This window comes from Biomphalaria glabrata, chromosome 13 (genome assembly GCF_947242115.1).
Source record: "Biomphalaria glabrata chromosome 13, xgBioGlab47.1, whole genome shotgun sequence".
In the NCBI taxonomy this organism is placed as follows: domain Eukaryota; kingdom Metazoa; phylum Mollusca; class Gastropoda; family Planorbidae; genus Biomphalaria; species Biomphalaria glabrata.
This window is the reverse complement of record NC_074723.1, coordinates 30599492-30617987: the sequence shown is the minus strand read 5'-3', so window position 1 is coordinate 30617987 and position 18496 is coordinate 30599492. Positions and strand designations below refer to the sequence as shown.

Genomic DNA, 18496 nt, shown 5'->3' with positions numbered 1-18496 from the left:
TAAAAAGGCTTTAGAAAACCGAATTTGAATGTTAATTTGATTAAAATATGAAATGAATGGAATATAATTAATATGTTCATGTGTTTAATTATAAAACTATCTTTGTGAAGAGAAGTGCTATCTTAGAGTTGAATTAGAGTTTTAGACCTAGGTATAGAGAGAAGTGTAACTTTTCGCGTAATGTCTAATGAAAGAATGTTCTTCAGGAATTCTAAATTCGCAGATATAAGGAACGAATGTATGTAAAAATGCTTTTTAAAACACAAATTTGAAGGTTAATTTTATTAAATAATGAAATCAATAGATTATATTTTGTATTTTCATGAGTCAAAGTAAAAAACTATCTGCGCAACGTGTAGTTTCTAAAATTAGATCCAGATCTATAGATCCTTTCGATCTTTTCATGTAAATATGGTAAACATAGACTATATCAATGAAGTTATAATGCTTTCATAGAGTTGGAAAACGTTTTTTGAAGGTTTTAAGTTTGTTTACATCCACTATAGTCTAAGTTAGCACCCAAGGAACATTTATGCCAAGTTTTATCAAGATTGGACAAACTGTTTTGATTTCTTTTCGGCACATACATACATACATACCGACGCCTTACTTTCTACTTTATAATATAGATATTATTATCGTTGTTACAAAATATTATAAGCTGAAAAAACAATTTTTTAATGTCAGTTCTTTTTGTTTTAAAAAAACTAACATTGTATATTTTATGCACATTTTTGAATACATGTTTTAAAACAAGAATTATTGCGTAATAGTTTCGGAAAACACCATCCATTTTGATACAGAAATTAATTTTTTTTTTTTTTTTTTAAATAATCACACATTCATTATTTTATAGCAGTCCCCCGCCTAAACGTTGGCTTAAAGTGTAGAAAATCCCCCCTATCCATAAAAAAAAGGTTAAGAAAGTGTATCTTTATCTTCGTTAGGGACCTCAATCTATCTCTGATGGATTGATTCCATGACTTTAAACATTGGACATTAAAATTAATAACTATCAGGAAGAATGGAAGATGATTATAAGCCATATTTATTTCGTTAAGAAAGTCAGGCTGTTTAAAAAAAAGTCAAGATAAAAACGGCATTATGAAATAAATATAAGGGCATTTTTTGGTTTAAGCTGTGAATAAAAGATTGTTAAACTACGTCTAGAAGTTGGATTATTAATGGAAATATTTACAGAAAAAAAAAAAGAATAATAATAATTATAAAAAGAAAAAAGCATTAAGAAATGAGTCGGTGGTAGAACTAGCTACAATGTAGCTCACATTTGAAGTAGAGAAACGAAGTCATTTTCCGACGCGTGAAAAAAATATAAACTTCGAATGTCTCATTATTTAATGTACCTTTCATATCAAAGAGTATAAGGTCCATTTCATTTCGTTTTCGTACCTTTTCGGTCATGTGGCCCGCGACACGAGTGTTTGAGATTAAAATGGCCCGCAGGTCGAATTAGGTTGAGCATCACTGTGCTATAGTGTCGGGCCGAGTGGGGCTCTGTTACAAACATTAGACTGTTTATCAGTGACTAAAGTTTTGGTAGTTCAGTTCGAAATGAAGATTTTGGCGCCCAAATCTAAACCTCCTGCACAACTGCGGAGGATGAGTGTGTCTGCGTATCGAGCTCTGCCTCGTGACAACAAACCGAAGCACATTTTGTAAAGTCAAGGTGACCTTAATGTCCTTTACCAATGGAAAAACGGGGTCTAGTAGGCTGTGACATATTATTGACAGGAGTATATTGACGGTTGTTCCCCCTTAAAGACAAGCCTAATGGTTGAAGGTCAGTTTGAGGTCGTTGAATGTTAATTTAGAATTAACATAGACAAGACACTAATTATGATGTTGACGGGGGGAGGAAATGGGGGAGAATAGTCAAATTTACGAGGTCGTATTAACATTAGTATATTTATATATTAATACATTGCTGAGTACGAGTCAACACTGATTCCGTACATCGTACCAAAGTGTCCACTGAGATTTCTGCGCACACCGCCTGAATGTCTAGCACACTACTAGCACTTACATCACTCTCACGTGCCGCTTGCTTTGACGAGTTTTGAGGTGAACGCTGAAACAGTTCCAAGACCGCAGTTGTGGACTCATCACTTGTAGCTGTACAAGGTCGTCCTGGTTGACCTTTATTCACATCACACACCGTTCCATAAATTTCGAATTTGTCTCGTAGTCGTGTAATTGTTAACCTTGAATGTGGTTCTGTATCATACTTTCGTCTCCACTGTCTACGAACAGCAGCTACATTCACAAACTTTCAGTACCACTTAATTATCTGCTTCCGCTCCTCAAAACTCAAACGCAGGTCCGCGATGTTGCCATTACTGATACTGAAGGCCACCAGTTTGAACATTACTCGCATTAATCACATTTATTTTCCCCATTGGACATTAAGCTTTCCATGTCCAGAAATTTAGCATTGTAGAACGGGAAATAAATTCTCTATGACAGTTCAAAGTGTGTATACATTTTTTGACGCACCCTGTATATAGTACGCATGTGCGTGCGGTGTTAATGCTAGTGAACTAGTCTAAGTCTATTTTGCTTATTACCTGGAGGCCTTTTGGAATGTATGGTTTTCTATATGCGTCAGGGGCCCCTGAAAACTAATCTTATTCGACAGCCTCACCTACTCTTTCCCAGGAATTTTGTTTTTCAACCGTCGAACGCATGATTCGACTGTGTGTAGGTTTCGTCTATAGCTACGCAGGTCTAAGCCCAAAAGCTGCGTTAACAGCTCTCTTTTCCTCTCTGTCTCTCTCTCTGTCTCTCTCTCTGTCTCTCTGTATCTCTGTCTTAACTGTGTCCCCTGTAATTGCACGATCACTGAAGTATAACATTGTAGCTTTTCGGTCTACTAGCCATTGACAAAAGCATTAAAGAGATAAAAAGTGCGAGGTGTATGCTTTAGGGTTTCCTTATCGTTATTACATAGGTATAGCTCCTCCGGTTACTCGACATTTTGGCAACGCCGTTTTGGTGCAGCCGTGTTGGAGTGCGAGGTACTGTATAAAACACACATCTTTTAAACATACACATTTTTGTTCAATATATATATACCTTAGTGTGCATATATATATATATATATATATATATATAGTCTACATTTCCTTCCCCCCCCCCCCAATTTTTTTAAGAAAAAAAAAGTGCACTAATTTTGACTACTTCAAAAGGCTAATTGCAAAATTTAAATGACTGCCTGGTCATAAAGTATGAGATCGGGTGAAGCCTATTTAAGCCTCCTCAAGCCAACATACTATCTACTGTGCCAGGAAAGTGTTGATGAAAATAAACGTTTTACAGTTTACTATTGTTAGTTTAAACCTTTAAAGCGCCACCTATTTCTTTCTACATAGCTTAAGGGGGACTAAATCAACGTATACACACCGCTCCATCCACACCTCTCCACCACATTCGGTTCTGTGCATCTTTCTTCATCTGCTCCCATGTCATTCCAAGGAAATGATTATATAATATGTGTTTTGAAAAGAAAAAATATTTTTCTTTTTTTTTTACTCTGCAAAGTCAAATATCTAAACATTTATAACACAAAATATTTTCATTGCGTAATAAAATATAAATATTTCACTACAAGACAGTAACGCACAACACATTTTAAAGTAGACTATTTAGTGGTAAAGGTAGAGTTTGTACAAAAAGATCAACTTCTAATCTTAAGATATTTAAATTGCAATTGTGCCACACTGTCGTCTTTTCTTTTAGTACCCTTGACCTTGTTTATTTTGTCTTTTCTTGTTCAATTTTTCCCATCACTTTTTTCATTGTTCGTACATTTCTGCTATTTTGATTCCCTTATTAGAGTCAGGAGTCAGTGACAGACATCGAGTCTCAGGGAAACCTATGCCGAACTGTGAGTCGACCACTTAGTGAGGGTGTTACAGATCGTCGCCTGAGGTTTGCGGGACATGTTCTACTTACGCATGCCAAGAGTTGTGATGACATGGAGGCCATTTCGAGGAAAGCACAAATAAGGACGTTTTCGTATAACTTGGCGCCACACTTTCATGAAGGACCTTAGAACAGCGGACACCAGGTGGGAGGAGGCTTCAGACATTGCCAGTGACAGATCTTTGTTGAAACACCTTGCCGCCCAATGCACTGAAGTGCGCGTAAGGATCTAAGTCTGATTAACTAAGATTCCCTTCTGTTGCCACCACAACAAACCCTATCGCTTTATCTTTATGTTTTATATGACTACATCTTGTTGCTAGTGAATGTTGGACGAATCCTATTAATCAATAAGTAAGAAAAGATTACTGTTAAAGAATGGGGGCAAACATATGCCAGTGCAGCCTTTTTTTGGTGATCCAAAAGGTAGTCGACGTAACAGAGGTGCCCCAGGACGGCGAAAAGAAAATCTAAATCGACCACCTGTGAACAAGGTTATGCTTGCCCTGGATGTGACAAATATGTAGGTCACAGCTGGGGCTGCGTATCCACAAAAAATACTGCATTCCTCATTAATCATTATTATGGTTATTATTATTAATGAATGCATCGTTAGAATTCCAATAGGAAACAATAACACTCACATTACACGCAGGTTGTATAATGAACCCAAGCGCACCGACAGTGAACGTGTCTTAGTACTAATGAACATTGATACCTATAAAGAATAGAGTTCATTTATATTTTGAGTAGAATATTTTCAAAAGTAACATAGATCTAGAATGTATTTTACCAATGAGTAGTCAAAGAATAGTCTACATACGTAATCAAGCAATTCTAAAAGTCTGTAGAATTTAATCTAAGCATTCAGGAAAACAGGTAGGCAAATCGACCTTATTATCTAGAGCCTAGATTACACTATGCTTTAGATCTTGAGCAGTTTAACGATATAGATTATATTATTATAATATATCTCGACTTACTGATCTTTAGGCACTAATGTAGATTTCAGATCTGTAGTGTATTCTAAATTAAATTAGATCTGTAGTATTATACGATTTAAATGTTGTTTGTTTTTTTTTTTTTTTTGTTGTTTTTTTTTTATTTAAAAAAGGGGGGGGGGTCTAAGTCCACAAATCTGTATCCTCTTACCTTATATAATACAGACCTTACTTCAAAAAAGAAGGTAATTACGTCATACGCCTCGAGGCATTTACTATCATTTAGTCATGTATGTTAACCAATGAGTTAAATTCTGCCAAGTCACTGGGTTTCCTGGCTAGCTCAAGCAACCCATTCCATGCTCTAATAGCACTAGGGAAGAAGGAGTATTTGTACAAATTTGTCCTAGCATATGGAACGAGTAAAGTGCCTTATCTTTTGTGTCTTTCAGAGTATTTTAATAGATTTTGTTTTTTTGTATTTCCAGTTTGACAATATAACTTATAGATCTAATGGCACTAATGTAGATTTCAGATCTATAATGTAGTAAAGATTAAATTAGATCTATAGTATTATCCAGTTCAGATGGGAGTGTTGGAAAGGTTGGGGGGGGGGGGGGGTCCTACGTCCACAAATCTTTAATACAAATAGGAGTCCAAGAAAGGGGAGGAAAAAGATAATGAAACTGACATTAAATTAAACAAACACTTCCCATTTAAAACACACACTTACACAAACACACACAGTTGCTTGCCATTTTAAAAAAAAAATCACTTCAATTACTAGGCTCTAGTTATTAAAATTTTGATATGTAGACTTACATATCAATATATTGAACCACCCGAAATATATTTATAAGTTGTTGTTTTTTTTATTTAAGTTCAAAACAAGGAATAATCACAAACATGAGAATAACACTATCCATCAGTGTAATAATACACGGTTGATCCAGTGGCGTACCTAGGATATTGGATGTTTAGTGCGGCAGCTCCTTTTGATGCCCTATACAAATGAAAGAAAACATTGAACATATGTGATGTCCACAAAGTGCAATATTTTTCAATTACAGAATTTCTAAAGCAATGTCATTGTGACCGATAATTCAGGCTAACGCGGCTTACACTTTTTTCTGCCGATCGATAAATCGGAATATGGGACTCAATGGATTAATACATATTGGAGGAACGTTTGATGCCTCTCACGGTTCTCACCGCCAGATAACCTGTGTGGCACGCACCACCAACACATTGCTAGCTACGCCTCTGGATTGGTCACTACTTCATTCTGAATTCCATTTCAATTTCACGTTTCATGGCTTTGTTTCAGATTCATTGCATTTGTAGATCCATTGTTGAATAGATCTTGCTTCGAGTTGGCACGCAAATGAACGCCAGAACTGCGACATGTATGGAATCCCGCTGGTATCATTTGTTTGTTTTCCTGGTGCTGGTCAATACTCGTAAGTGTGCCCGTTGAATCTGAAATTCATGTTCTATTGATTCACGCTCCTTAGAATTAATTCCTTTTAGTTACAAAACAAGAACGAACTGACTAGTGTGAAGGTACGATTAGGAATTAGTTATTTGTTTCGTAAATAGGAGAAGTTTTGACTTCGAGACAATGACGCGACTAACAAAAACTAGACTAGGTTTTTAGGAAGAACAACGAAACCTATACAATATTTTTGGCGGTTTTAGAGAGAGGCAGCTTTTTTTATGAACGTAGAGACTTAGCTTGACAACATTCGACGAGTTCCTTCGTTATTATTCAAATTTTGTTCGATATTTAATATCAGTGGCAACTAACTTATCTTGTTGACCTTTCGCCTGTGTAATTTGATTTCGCTATAGGAGAGTCACTTTCGTTTGCCTTATCTGCTTTAAGACACAGCGTGGAAGCGCCTAAGACTAGGCAATGTGTTATAGTCAAAATTGGGTTCTTTTTGAGTAAAGAGAAAGTGTCCTTCACGACATTTCCACCATAATACTCCTTCTTCCCTAGTGCTATTAGAGCATGGAATGGGTTGCCTGAGCTAGCAAGGAAAACCAGTGACTTGGCAGAATTTAAGTCATTGGTTAATATGCATGACTGAATGCATGACGCGTAGGACGTAATCATCTTCTTTTTTGACGTAACGTCTGTATTATATAAGATAAGATAAGAATGTTTTGGTTTGGCTCCTTTGGTTTCAATCAGACTGTAGCCAGTTAGTTTTTACAAAGCTTATATCAACTGTCTGTCTGGTAAAAAATGTTTACACGTTATTTCTCCCACATCCAATCTTGGATTAAGCTGAAATTTCGAATAATTATTTCTTATACCTGACAACACCTGAATCAATTTAAAAAAAAAAAAAACACAAGTTAATCAACTATTGTTAATTAATTATTTTGTTGTCTATCAGGAACAATGGAAAGGAATTGTACTTGACTGAAGTGGTGGTTTAAGCTGAATTAGTTCCCTTCATTGGCCGTCCTCCGAGGCGAAGTAAACACAAACATGAAATAGAAACAATAGATACAATCTTCCATGTTCATAAGCTCTTCGCTTGCATAGTGGTTACTGTGTTGGCTTGAGAAGTCTGAGAAGGCTTTAGCCACGAGTTCACCTTTTTTTTATCAATATATTTAAAAAGTGATCACCCAGATACCCCGTTCTTTCTCACCCAACCATTGTGCAACTGGTCCAGACAAGTGATGGGATCATAGCGCATTGAGAACGCTAAAAGTTCAAAATTGTGCTCAACAGTAATAATAATATAATAATTCTAAACGCGCAGATGTATTAGTGTTAGTTTAAATCTATTAAAAATTTAATTACATGATTGATCCGAACTATTGATACAGCTACGCTTAATATAAGCTTTTGTAAAAAAAAAGTATTTTTACATTTACTTGAGCCTAATTGTTTGATTGTTTGATGAAGGCTATTATAGCTGCGGAATTTGGAGGCCGGGAAGCTTGGCCTTCTTAGGAGCCCCTGCATTTTGACATTCGACATCATGACATGAGATATATATATGGCTCCTTTTGTCTCGAAAGGAAATGGATGCGCCCAAATGAGTCACTGGTTTTGGCTTAATCTTGAGACGGGGCAGAATCTGGTGTGGCTAATCAAGCCAATTCTAGAACGGCAGACTTTGACACAATTCGTACATGTGTATGCCTCTGATTTAGGGCTAGCAGACAGGGCAGCTTTCTTTTTATCCCTCTTGATTAAAGCCGCTTCAATTCTTTTGTTCTCAGCAAGGGTTGTCCCAGCACGCACAGTCTGTCTCCATGCACTCCGGTCTTTGGCTATGTTTTCCCACATACTTTCGCTGATGCCTGAGGCTCTCATGTCTCGCTTGCAGACATCTCTATATGTTAGTCCTGGGCGGCCCCTGGGTCTGACTCCCTCCACAAGCTCAGCATATAAGATATCTTTCGGGATTCTGCCATCTGGCATGCGGGTGACATGTCCGAGCCAGCGCAATCTTCCCCGTGTCAGGAGAGCATACATGCTGTTCATACTGGCCAATCCTAAAACTTCCTGATTGGAGACATGGTCCCTCCAAGAGATGCCCATTATGCGTCTCAGGCAGCGCAAGTGGAAACTATTCAATCTGTGCTCTTGGTACATGTATGTTGACCAGCTCTCACTGCCACAAAGGAGAGTGCTCACAACACAGGCGTTGTAGACTAGGATCCCGGTCGCTGTGGTGTGGTCAATTCACCACCCTCCCAGACGCGCCTGGAGAGTTTTGCCAATGCTGTGGCAGCCCCTCCTATCCTTTTTGTCAGCTCGATGTCCAAGTCCAGGCTACTGACAATTGTTGAACCCAAGTAGGTAAATTCCTGCACCACTGAAAGGGTGTGGTTCATAATTTGTATTATAGGTATTTCTGCGACGTCTTGTGCCAGGATTTCGGTCTTGGGGAGACTTATAGTAAGGCCAAACTCTTGACAAGCAGCTGCTAAGGCGTTCACTAGCTTCTGTAGACCTCCTTGTGAGTGAGATACGAGTGCCGCGTCATCGGCAAACAGCAGCTCCCCTATCAAGATACGACGCCTTTTCGTTTTGGCTTTAAGACGTGCCAGGTTAAAGAGCCTTCCATCGGATCTGCCATGGACGCACACTCCGTCCCCCAGGGACCCAAAAGCACCGGACAGCACGACCGAGAAGAAGACGCCAAACAGCGCAGGGGCCAGCACACACCCCCGCCCGACACCGCCCCCAACGGAGAACGGCCTGGAGGAAGAACCCCCAAACCGAACGGCGCCCCGCACTCCCCCGCGAAAAGCCGACACCAGCTCTCTCAGCCCACTTGGCACTGGCACCAGCTGGATATGATACTGACAAGAAAAAAGGACATTGGAAATATACTGCTGACACGTAGCTACCAAAGCGCGGATTGTGATACTGATCATACTTTAGTGTCCTGCCGGACAAGACTGCTGCCAACTAAGATCCACACATCACAGGGAAAAAGAAAATCACGCCTGAATACTACTAGCACAAAAAATCCTGATCTTTGCACCGAATTTGAGAACAAATTGGAGGAAGCTTTTAAAAACTTCTCTGTGACTGAGGTAGAAAAAAGCTGGACGTTTATGCGTGATACAATCTACCAAACATCATCACTGGTCTTTGGAAACAAAACCAAGATAAGCGAAGACTGGTTTGAAGCTAGTCCACCAGAAATGGAAACTGCCACTACGAACAAGAGAGCAGCCATGCTAATCTACAAGAAGGATCCCACCCCAAGCAACTTAAAAAGGCTCAGAGCTGCACGTAACAATGCCCAAAGAGTAGCGAGACAATGTGCTAACAAATACTGGCAGGAGCTATGCGAAGATATTCAATCTTGTGCCGACTGTGGTAACATAAGAGGACTATATGAGGGCATGAGAAAAGCCTTTGGACCTCACACCAGCAAGTGTGCTCCGCTCAAGTCAAAAGATGGCTCAATCATCAGCGATCGTGCGCTGCAAATGGAAAGATGGGTTGAACACTATGCAGAACTCTACCAGATTGAAAACGCCATCTCACCAAATGCTGTTTCCAACTTCCCATCACTTCCAGTTTTGACGGAATTAGACGAAACGCCCTCAGTAAAGGAGCTGAGCATTGCCATTGACATGCTTGCACATGGGAAAACACCCGGAGGAGATGGCATTCCTGCTGAAGTAATTCATTCTGGAAAACATGCCCTAATCAAACCACTCCATGAACTGCTAAGCTTGTGCTGGGAACAGGGAATGGTCCCCCAGGAATTGAAAGACTCCAACATTGTTACAATTTATAAAAATAAAGGCGACCGCTCTGATTGTAACAATTACAGAGGCATCTCACTGCTTAGCATAGTCGGAAAGGCTTTTGCTAGAGTATTACTAAAGCGATTACAGATCCTGGCAGATCGTGTTTATCCAGAGTCGCAGTGTGGCTTTGGGGCAGGTAGATCTACAACAGATATGATTTTCTCTCTTCGGCAGCTACAGGAGAAGAGCAGAGAACAAAAGCAGCCCCTCTTCATAGCATTTATTGATTTGACCAAGGCCTTTGGCCTTGTTGGCGGGGGCGGTCTGTTTGCTGTGCTGGAGAGAGTCGGCTGCCCAAGTGGGTTGAGAGAGCTTAGATATATATAGATATACATATATACGTGTGTGTGTGTGTGATGTGTGTGTTTGTGTGTCTAATGTGTGGAATATATGCAAGAATGTCACTAATTTACATAGCAACATGAATAACAATATAACATGGCATTGGCTAAATATTTAATTTAAAATAATTTAGGACACTCATTTGGGGGACCACTCGAGTGGAGGCCCGGGAAGATTTTTAAATAATTTGGACACCCCCACCATCTCCACCCTAGCTACGCCACTGCTGCGAGGCTTTAGTAAAAAAAAAATTACAACAAAAGAACTGCGTGGCTTTTGACAATTAGAACTGCGAGGCTTTAGACAATGACAACTGCTAGGCTTAAGGTACCACTGATGTATATGTTTCGTACTTCCCATCAGCTCAAGGCGTGGACGGCATCCAAGCTTTCCAGTTCAACCCTTACAAGAGAATGCCCGACTCCAATTGTGATTACGGCCTGATGGCAAACATTGATGAACTTCAGCTAACTGCCTATGTGGACCTCAAAATGCTGCCTGGCTACGTACACGGCATTTACCAAAAGTATTACTACCTGATGTATGAGAACCCTTGCAGTGGAGAGAGCAATGTGGTGAGATATAGTGGTAAATTTCATACATAGTCAAGTAAAGTAAAGTAAAGTTCCCCTTTCAGACCTTGTGGTCTATAGGGCAGATGATGTAAAGGTCATCTGTTTCTGTGGCCTACGGTTAACAAGGGTTTCATGTGGCCATTACAACGACCAACCGCCTTTACTTTTTCCTAACTAATGTCAGGTACCCATTAGAGCTGGGTGGACTCAGAGGCGCCCGAAGATCCCGAAATTAAAAATCCCAGTCTTCACAAGGATTCGGAAGCCAAGCGCTTTACCACTCAGCCACCGCGCCTCATAAAATAAAAACACGTGTAAGGTAAATAACTGCAAAGGTATGCAGATTGTCCCTACCAAAAAAAATTCAAATATTCAAATACATTTTAAATTTTATTTCTCGACGCAGGTGTGTCGGTTTAATCTAAACAACCCGGAGTTTTATTGCAACCCCTCGCAGGTTGGCATGGAGTGCTACTGCGGGCCGGTAACTGACAACATAGTGACCCTCATTGTCAACGTCACTGTCATGCTCGATTACGACAGAGCGGATTTCTTCTTCACCTACGGCCCAGTGCAGGACCTTGACCTCAGTGACGTCATGCACTTGCCTGAAAGGGTTTTTGGTGAGTGCCTATAGTTACGCAGGGTCGTGGTGGTTGAGTGTTGAAGCGTTGGACTTCCAAAACAGAGGAGAGTGGGAGGGAGACGGTTGTAGCAGAGGCGTAGTGAGAGAGGGGGGCACGATGCCCCGGGCGCCACACTTAGGGTGTGCAAAAAAAATAATTATTGTAAATATTAAAATTAGGTAATGCATACTAAGCTTATTTGTATTATTATTAAATACATTTTGATTATAAGCATATATTTCCATGGGATGTTCATTGAAAAGAGTAGGGGCAATAAAGTACCTGATCCGGGCGCACGTTTTGTTCACTACTCCTCTGGGATTTTACATTTTTGGCATTTTTTAAGGACGTCCCAGAGTCCGCACAACTCCTGGAACTAGTTGAAAAAAGAATAGACCACATGTAAAGAAAAAAAAGTTGATTCAAAAATTAATGAAAGAGGCGCAGTGGCTCAGCGGTAAAGAGCTTGGCTTCTGAACTGAGGGTTCCAGGCTCGAATCTTGGTAACGACTATTAGAGCTATTCACTATTAGAGCTATGAATAGACCTTACATTTTACAACTTAGCTATATAACATTTAAAGCTGAGCTATAAAGGGGAAGTAACCCATGGGCATTAGTGGGTACGACATGGCCTAAATTATGCCGATTTGCCAAAGACACAAAATATCAAATATTATACCCTCGTGTACTTAAGCTTGTGTTAAATACCTATTTAAATACTATGCACATTTATTTTTTAATGTTGTTTTTTTTTTGTGTACTTTCTCCTTCTCTAAAGCCCCTGAGAAAACTCTGTGCATAAAATATCCTCCGAATGCCTGCTGATGGATCAGTCATAACACAGTAAGGCTAAGGTAAGCTGATTTAAACGTTATTGGAAATTTATGTATATTATACGCTGCCAGGTTGTGGGTGCTTATATGGACTTTGCGATGATCATGTGACTTTATAATGACCATGCAATATAGTAATAAGCAGTGGTTAAATATGGTTCTTTTTTATTTTTGATGACTTAGCGATGACCACATGACCTTATGACATTGTGATGTCAATGTGGCATTGTGATGACCTTGCGACTTTGTGATGACCATACATTTTTGTGTCTTTGTGATGACTTTATGACTTTGTGATGTGCATATCTAAATCCAGCACCGGGCCTGCTCGTGTGGCTTAGATATTAAGCCCGGCGAAACTGCTCTTGTTAACAGGTGAAGGCGGATACCTGGCGCCACAAAACCGGGAGCTTCGGGCAGATGGAGCTCGTCCGCCTAGTAAGGCAATTCATCTAGGAGAGGAGTACACTGACTTCAAACCCCCGCTGCCTAGCGGTTATAAGGATTCAGGAGACAACCTCGAGGAAAAATCAGGAGTGAAGCCCCTTAGGCGTTGGGAATAGCAACTATGACATTCCCTCCAGCAGCTTCTGCAACTGAGCTGGTGTCGAATGTAATGCGAAGCGTTCCTTTGGATCTCATCAGCAAGACCGAGAGAGGGACCATGACGCAAGCGAACGTGCATATGAATTTGTAAAGACTGTTGGCAGAGCACGTCTTCTTATAAATAATAAAGATTTATGACTTTGAGGCTTTGTAGAAAATTGGTACATTGGTATTATCATTTGTTGGAAAGTTGTCAAAAATGTTAGGCACACACAAGTTCTATTTTCCACACCCATTTGTGCACTGCAAACAGTCTTAAGACAGTTGCACAAAGATTACAAAGACAGTTCGTGTGGAAAATGTTAGGCACACACAAGTTTTATTTTCTACACCCATTTGTGCACTGAAAACAGCCTTAAGACAGTTGCACAAAGATTACAAAGACAGTTCGTGTGGAAAATGTTAGGCACACACAAGTTCAATTTTCTACACCCATTTGTGCACTGAAAACAGCCTTAAGACAGTTGCACAAAGATTACAAAGACAGTTCGTGTGGAAACACAACCTCAAAATCGCCCCTCCCTCTCCCGAGGTGTTCTGCTCAGGCATGTTCAAAGGCAGGTTTCAATATTTTCAGAAAGAATATCAAAAACTATGAACTACAAACTACCCCCGTCGATACAAAAAGAAGAGACGTGCTCGTTTCCAAAGTGCACGTAATCAAATTTGTTTTGATAGTTCGAGTAGATAGGAATCAAATTGAACTTTATTTATCTATGGAAAACTACTAAAGAACTGTCTTTTAAAGGGAAGTCAACACTTTTGAAGAATTATTTCTCCCTCGCGGTTACGTCCTCTTTGATCACATGATCGGCGAGCATGTCACAAGTCAACATCAAGTGTGTCTGTACAACACTCACAGAACACGTAAAGCCCGTGGAAACGTAACAAGAACACTATGACAATGTCTATATCTTAGCGGCAGCCTCATCCTAGACATACTGGGAAACAAAGGAACAAGAAAACAAGACGCAACTGAATGGAGCCTGCGAAGAGACTAGAAACAAAAATAACCAAAACCAATAATCCTACAGAATATAGACAAGGGCAGACAATTGAAAGTCAAGAATCTTTTATGAATAATGTAATAGTTTAAGACAAATTAACTATTTTTTATTTATTTATCAATTATTTTTGTTTAAACCCCTCGTAATGAGAGAAAAAAAAATCCTTAATCGACACCCCTATCCTGAAATAATTTACACATGACCCTAACAGAACCCTGAACAATTGTGATACAGCTGTACCTTTGCTTGGTTAACTATCCCAGAACGATTCTAACAGACCCAAGGGCCACCTTGATGATGCTAGAGTAGCCCTCTTACATCTCAAGGAGACCTTTAAAAATTGTCGTGAGAGGGATTAACCTGTTCCCTGATCAGTCTTTTTAAATACACAAGGCAGCTGTATAAAACCTATATTAGCTTGCCTTGCCTAATTACTAGCTACCACCTGGGAACATAGCATTGCTACAAAGTCAATTTCCGGAAAGATTGTTAATATTTCTGTGCAGCTTTGTTAATAAACTCATTTATGTAGAAGATTGTTACTGTTAAAGCAAAAATACTGAGGCCACTTATCAAGGAAGTCCTTTTTCTCTGTATTACTTTATAGAAAAGATGTTGCTCTGTTGTGTAAAATTAAATATTATTATATGTCTAAAATACTATTTGACGAGACAGAATGGAGGCTTAGGATGAAATCAGTCACTTTTTCCTCTTCGTACTACCACCAAGATCAATACATTATGTCCCCTTTAGCCATAAAGTGACAATGACAATGCCAAGTGCTTAAAAGGAAACATAAACTAATTGGATACAATCACAACACAGATTTCCCTTTGTTTCGTTTAATTTTTTTGGAAAATGTCTACAAGATAAGATAACTTAAATTCAGTTTGACTACAATTGACAGCGTTGTCAAACTAGTGGATATTGAATGAATTGTAATTTCTTGACCACTCATGTTTTATTTTTATTTTTTTGAAAATGACTACAAATTAGTAGAAATTAAATGAATTGTAATTTGTTGACCACTCATGTTTTATTTTTAATTTTTTGAAAATGACTACAAATTAGTAGATATTAAATGAATTGTAATTTCTTAAAAAAAAAAAAAAAAAAAAAAAAGAGTATCAACTTTATACAACAGGAGACGTAGACTTATTAATGACATTCTTATCAAATTGTTAATATTCATATGTATTCAATGAATCGATAGTTATGAAGACATACTGACATTTGAGCCTGGCCTAACTGATGTTATTAAATGATTATCTAATTAATTTAATTGTTTTGTAAAGGGGCCAATGTCACAATGAAAGTTTTAAAAAAGAAACTTTTTTCCTTCGGCAAGCTAATTATCTATGGTGCAAGTCACTTGCATAATATAAATCACTACTTCTTAACTGTTATTGTAAAATATATTCCACTTATATGCATACAAAATAGATTTTGTGTCTTTAAAAAAAGTAAACATATTGTTTAAAATTTAATTAACTTGTATTCAGGGGCGGACTGGTTATATGGGCATTCGGGCAAATGCCCGGTGGGCCGTTACCCAAATCGGCATTTAGGGCCACCTAAAAGACCACTATGAAATTGTTTAAATTTTTTAAAAATAACCTTCTCTTATGAAAGTGATTCTTGGAGCGTGGTGTTAAAATAAATCTTATACAGAATCCATGGCATGCAATTATGTATATGTGCAGTTATCGATACATTATCAAATTTAACATAGTGATTGTTAGGACAAGTAGGCCTAGAATTGGATGTCCATCATACAATATACAATATATGGGCCGGCTTGTATAGAAATGTCCGGGCTGAATTTGATAGCCAGTCCGTCCCTGCTTGTATGACAAAAAAAAATTGTAATAAATTTAGTAATGCACATTTTTAAAAAAAAAATTGATAAAAAATCTAAAACCGTTGCTACGCCAGTAAATAATTCTATAATATATTTTCTACATTGCAGACCAATAGCAACAATGTCTCAAAAAGCCCATCAGATGTACCGGTGATTTATAGCCACAGATGAAATCACTTGGTGACTTTGATTCGTTTTCAGCAAAAAAAAAAAAGGAAAAAGTTATTGCGTCATTTTTACAGTCGAAAAGTCTTTTTGAGTATAACTATCATCTTATGAATAATTTGAATTTCTTACTTTTCTATATGAAGCAAAAAAAAAATTTCTATACCTACAAATACCAAATAATAAACTAAAAAGTCTTAGTAAATAGAAGAAGTGTGTATTCTTTCGCACGTCTACATAAATCGTTAATATAAGCCCAAATAAATGTAACTGTACAACACTCAGATTTCTTAGTTCGTTTGTTTCTCTCGGGAATTAATTATAAGTGCAGGATTGGCGCTGAAACAAGGAATAATGAAAGCATGTTAAATGTATAAATTTATACAGTGGCGTAGCTAAGAATTTGCCATCATTTGGGGGCCAGCGGGGCTTGACCTCTTTGGATGCCCCTGCATTTTGAGCAATATTTAATATTTAATGTAAAAAAAACATTTCGAACACTCATTTGGGGCCCATTTCAAATGTGGACGCTGGAGGATTTTAAAATTCTCTCCCCACTCTAGCTACGCCACTCAATATATATCTTTTTAAGGGTCACCGGCTTATAATTTTCCTCAACATTTGACTCCCGAAGCCTTACCCATAATTGGATATAGCCGCAAATAAGCATAGGTCTGGCTTCTTCTAGGTGGTATCCAGACAACGATACAAAGCCCCTCCTACCTGAAGCTTACTGATCTAGGCGCCAGTTACTCGCCTTTGCCCTTTTTTCTTTTTAGTGGTACCCTTCTACTATGTGTAATATCTGAGCCACACGTGAGAGCCAGCTGTTTACTGACTTGCATATATATTTGTGCTTTTAAAAGCTATTTTAAACACGTAATGTTAGGAATTATCTGTGTGCTATAGTTAAAGACTAAACTCTACTCAAAACGTAACTGGATTGAATCTTGATCTAAATAGACAGACCGATAAAATGCTAAGTGAGCCCTAGCGATTTTTTCAATGAAACTAAAAAAAAACAAAAATTTTAATTTCAAAATAAGCTAGTTTGCTATATATTAGATCTATCACGACATCTCTCTATCACACGTACACAGGTTCCTTTTACCTCCTAGGTGCTCACTGTGACGAACACACATGCCGGGGATTATATTATCAAACTTGACAATTCAATGAAGTGAAGAAACATCTCTCTGTATTTTCTTCCAAACTTCTTTAATAATACTTCTTCAACTTTCACATCAAATTAACTTAATTCAATAACAACTTGAATTGATACTTCATAAATAAAACTTAAAGATACATGAAACTTCACTTAGTATAACATTCAACTTCAACTAATAAAACTTTAATTAATGGACACGCTAATATAACAAAACTTATAACTCTATCAAACTATTACTAAGTGAGGATTAAGCGAGGACCATCGCTCTACAAGAACTATTACTATGCAAGGATCCCGTCTAACTGACTTTCCCCTAATTTATATTTTTTTTAATCGGATGTTCTAGAATCATGGAAACTTCTCAGATAATTATTTTAGTAACTTTGACCTTCTAGAAGCTGACGTGTGCTAATTTTTTCCTTAACCCCTTTCTTAGATTGGATACCTAAAATTAACTTGTTTACGCTGGACTTTTGCACTGGTTGACCTCGCTTCTAGAACTTGGTCGAAATAGGTCACAGACTCGACTCGTGACACTCACTAAGAATGCTTTTTGACAGATACGCAACCTGACCGCCGAGATTCGCGAAGAACAACCTTCACATTTTATTTACGGTATTTCGCAAAAAAAACTGCAGTCTAATTAGAAAGCATATGTCAGAAATTCCGTATTTTTAAATCTTTTTTTTTTCCTAAGTCTTCTTTTTTTTAATATGCCTCGCGTCATTCCCCCTTCCTTTTAAAAATAGACTGCAATAATGTTTTAACCTAGATCTAATGCAAATACATAAACTTGTCAATTTTGTAGAAAGGTTTGTCTTACCTGTAAGTAATTGCATACTAAGAAATTGCTTAGTTAGCTTCTCAAAGATCTATATAACTCAAGAAATTCATTTCATTTTTGTTTTGTTTTGATATTTCTAAAAAACAAATGGCCTCAGAGCTTGTGTTCGGTTTATTTCGGTTTATTTCTATCATTATCATCATCAAACTCCATTTCAGTGCGGGCTTGAGAGGCTTAAATCCTCTCTTGCAAAAGCCCTGGACAAAATCCCTGCTGTCTTGCGCAGTGCATACATGTCACCATTCAGGTCGAAAATGTTTGGTTTCCCAGACCTGTCGAGGCG

General features: G+C 38.2%; 1 protein-coding gene across 1 annotated transcript; it reads left to right on the top strand.

Moving 5' to 3' along the window:
* Window positions 1-4653: 4653 nt before the first annotated feature.
* Window positions 4654-16481, top strand: LOC106072094 (uncharacterized). The gene is made up of 6 exons (XM_056009281.1): window positions 4654-4821; window positions 6211-6343; window positions 10890-11101; window positions 11508-11724; window positions 12508-12583; window positions 16145-16481. The coding sequence occupies exons 2-5, from the start codon at window positions 6268-6270 to the stop codon at window positions 12552-12554; spliced, it is 552 nt and encodes a 183-aa protein (XP_055865256.1). The 5' UTR covers window positions 4654-4821; window positions 6211-6267; the 3' UTR covers window positions 12555-12583; window positions 16145-16481.
* Window positions 16482-18496: the final 2015 nt, after the last annotated feature.

Bases quoted from the DNA above. Each gene is read 5' to 3' on its own strand.
- LOC106072094 (XM_056009281.1), top strand. From the start codon at position 6,268: ATGAACGCCAGAACTGCGACATGTATGGAATCCCGCTGGTATCATTTG. The intron at 6,344-10,889 runs GTAAGTGTGCCC...ACTTCCCATCAG, and splicing joins CCTGGTGCTGGTCAATACTC to CTCAAGGCGTGGACGGCATC. The intron at 11,725-12,507 runs GTGAGTGCCTAT...CCTTCTCTAAAG, and splicing joins CTTGCCTGAAAGGGTTTTTG to CCCCTGAGAAAACTCTGTGC.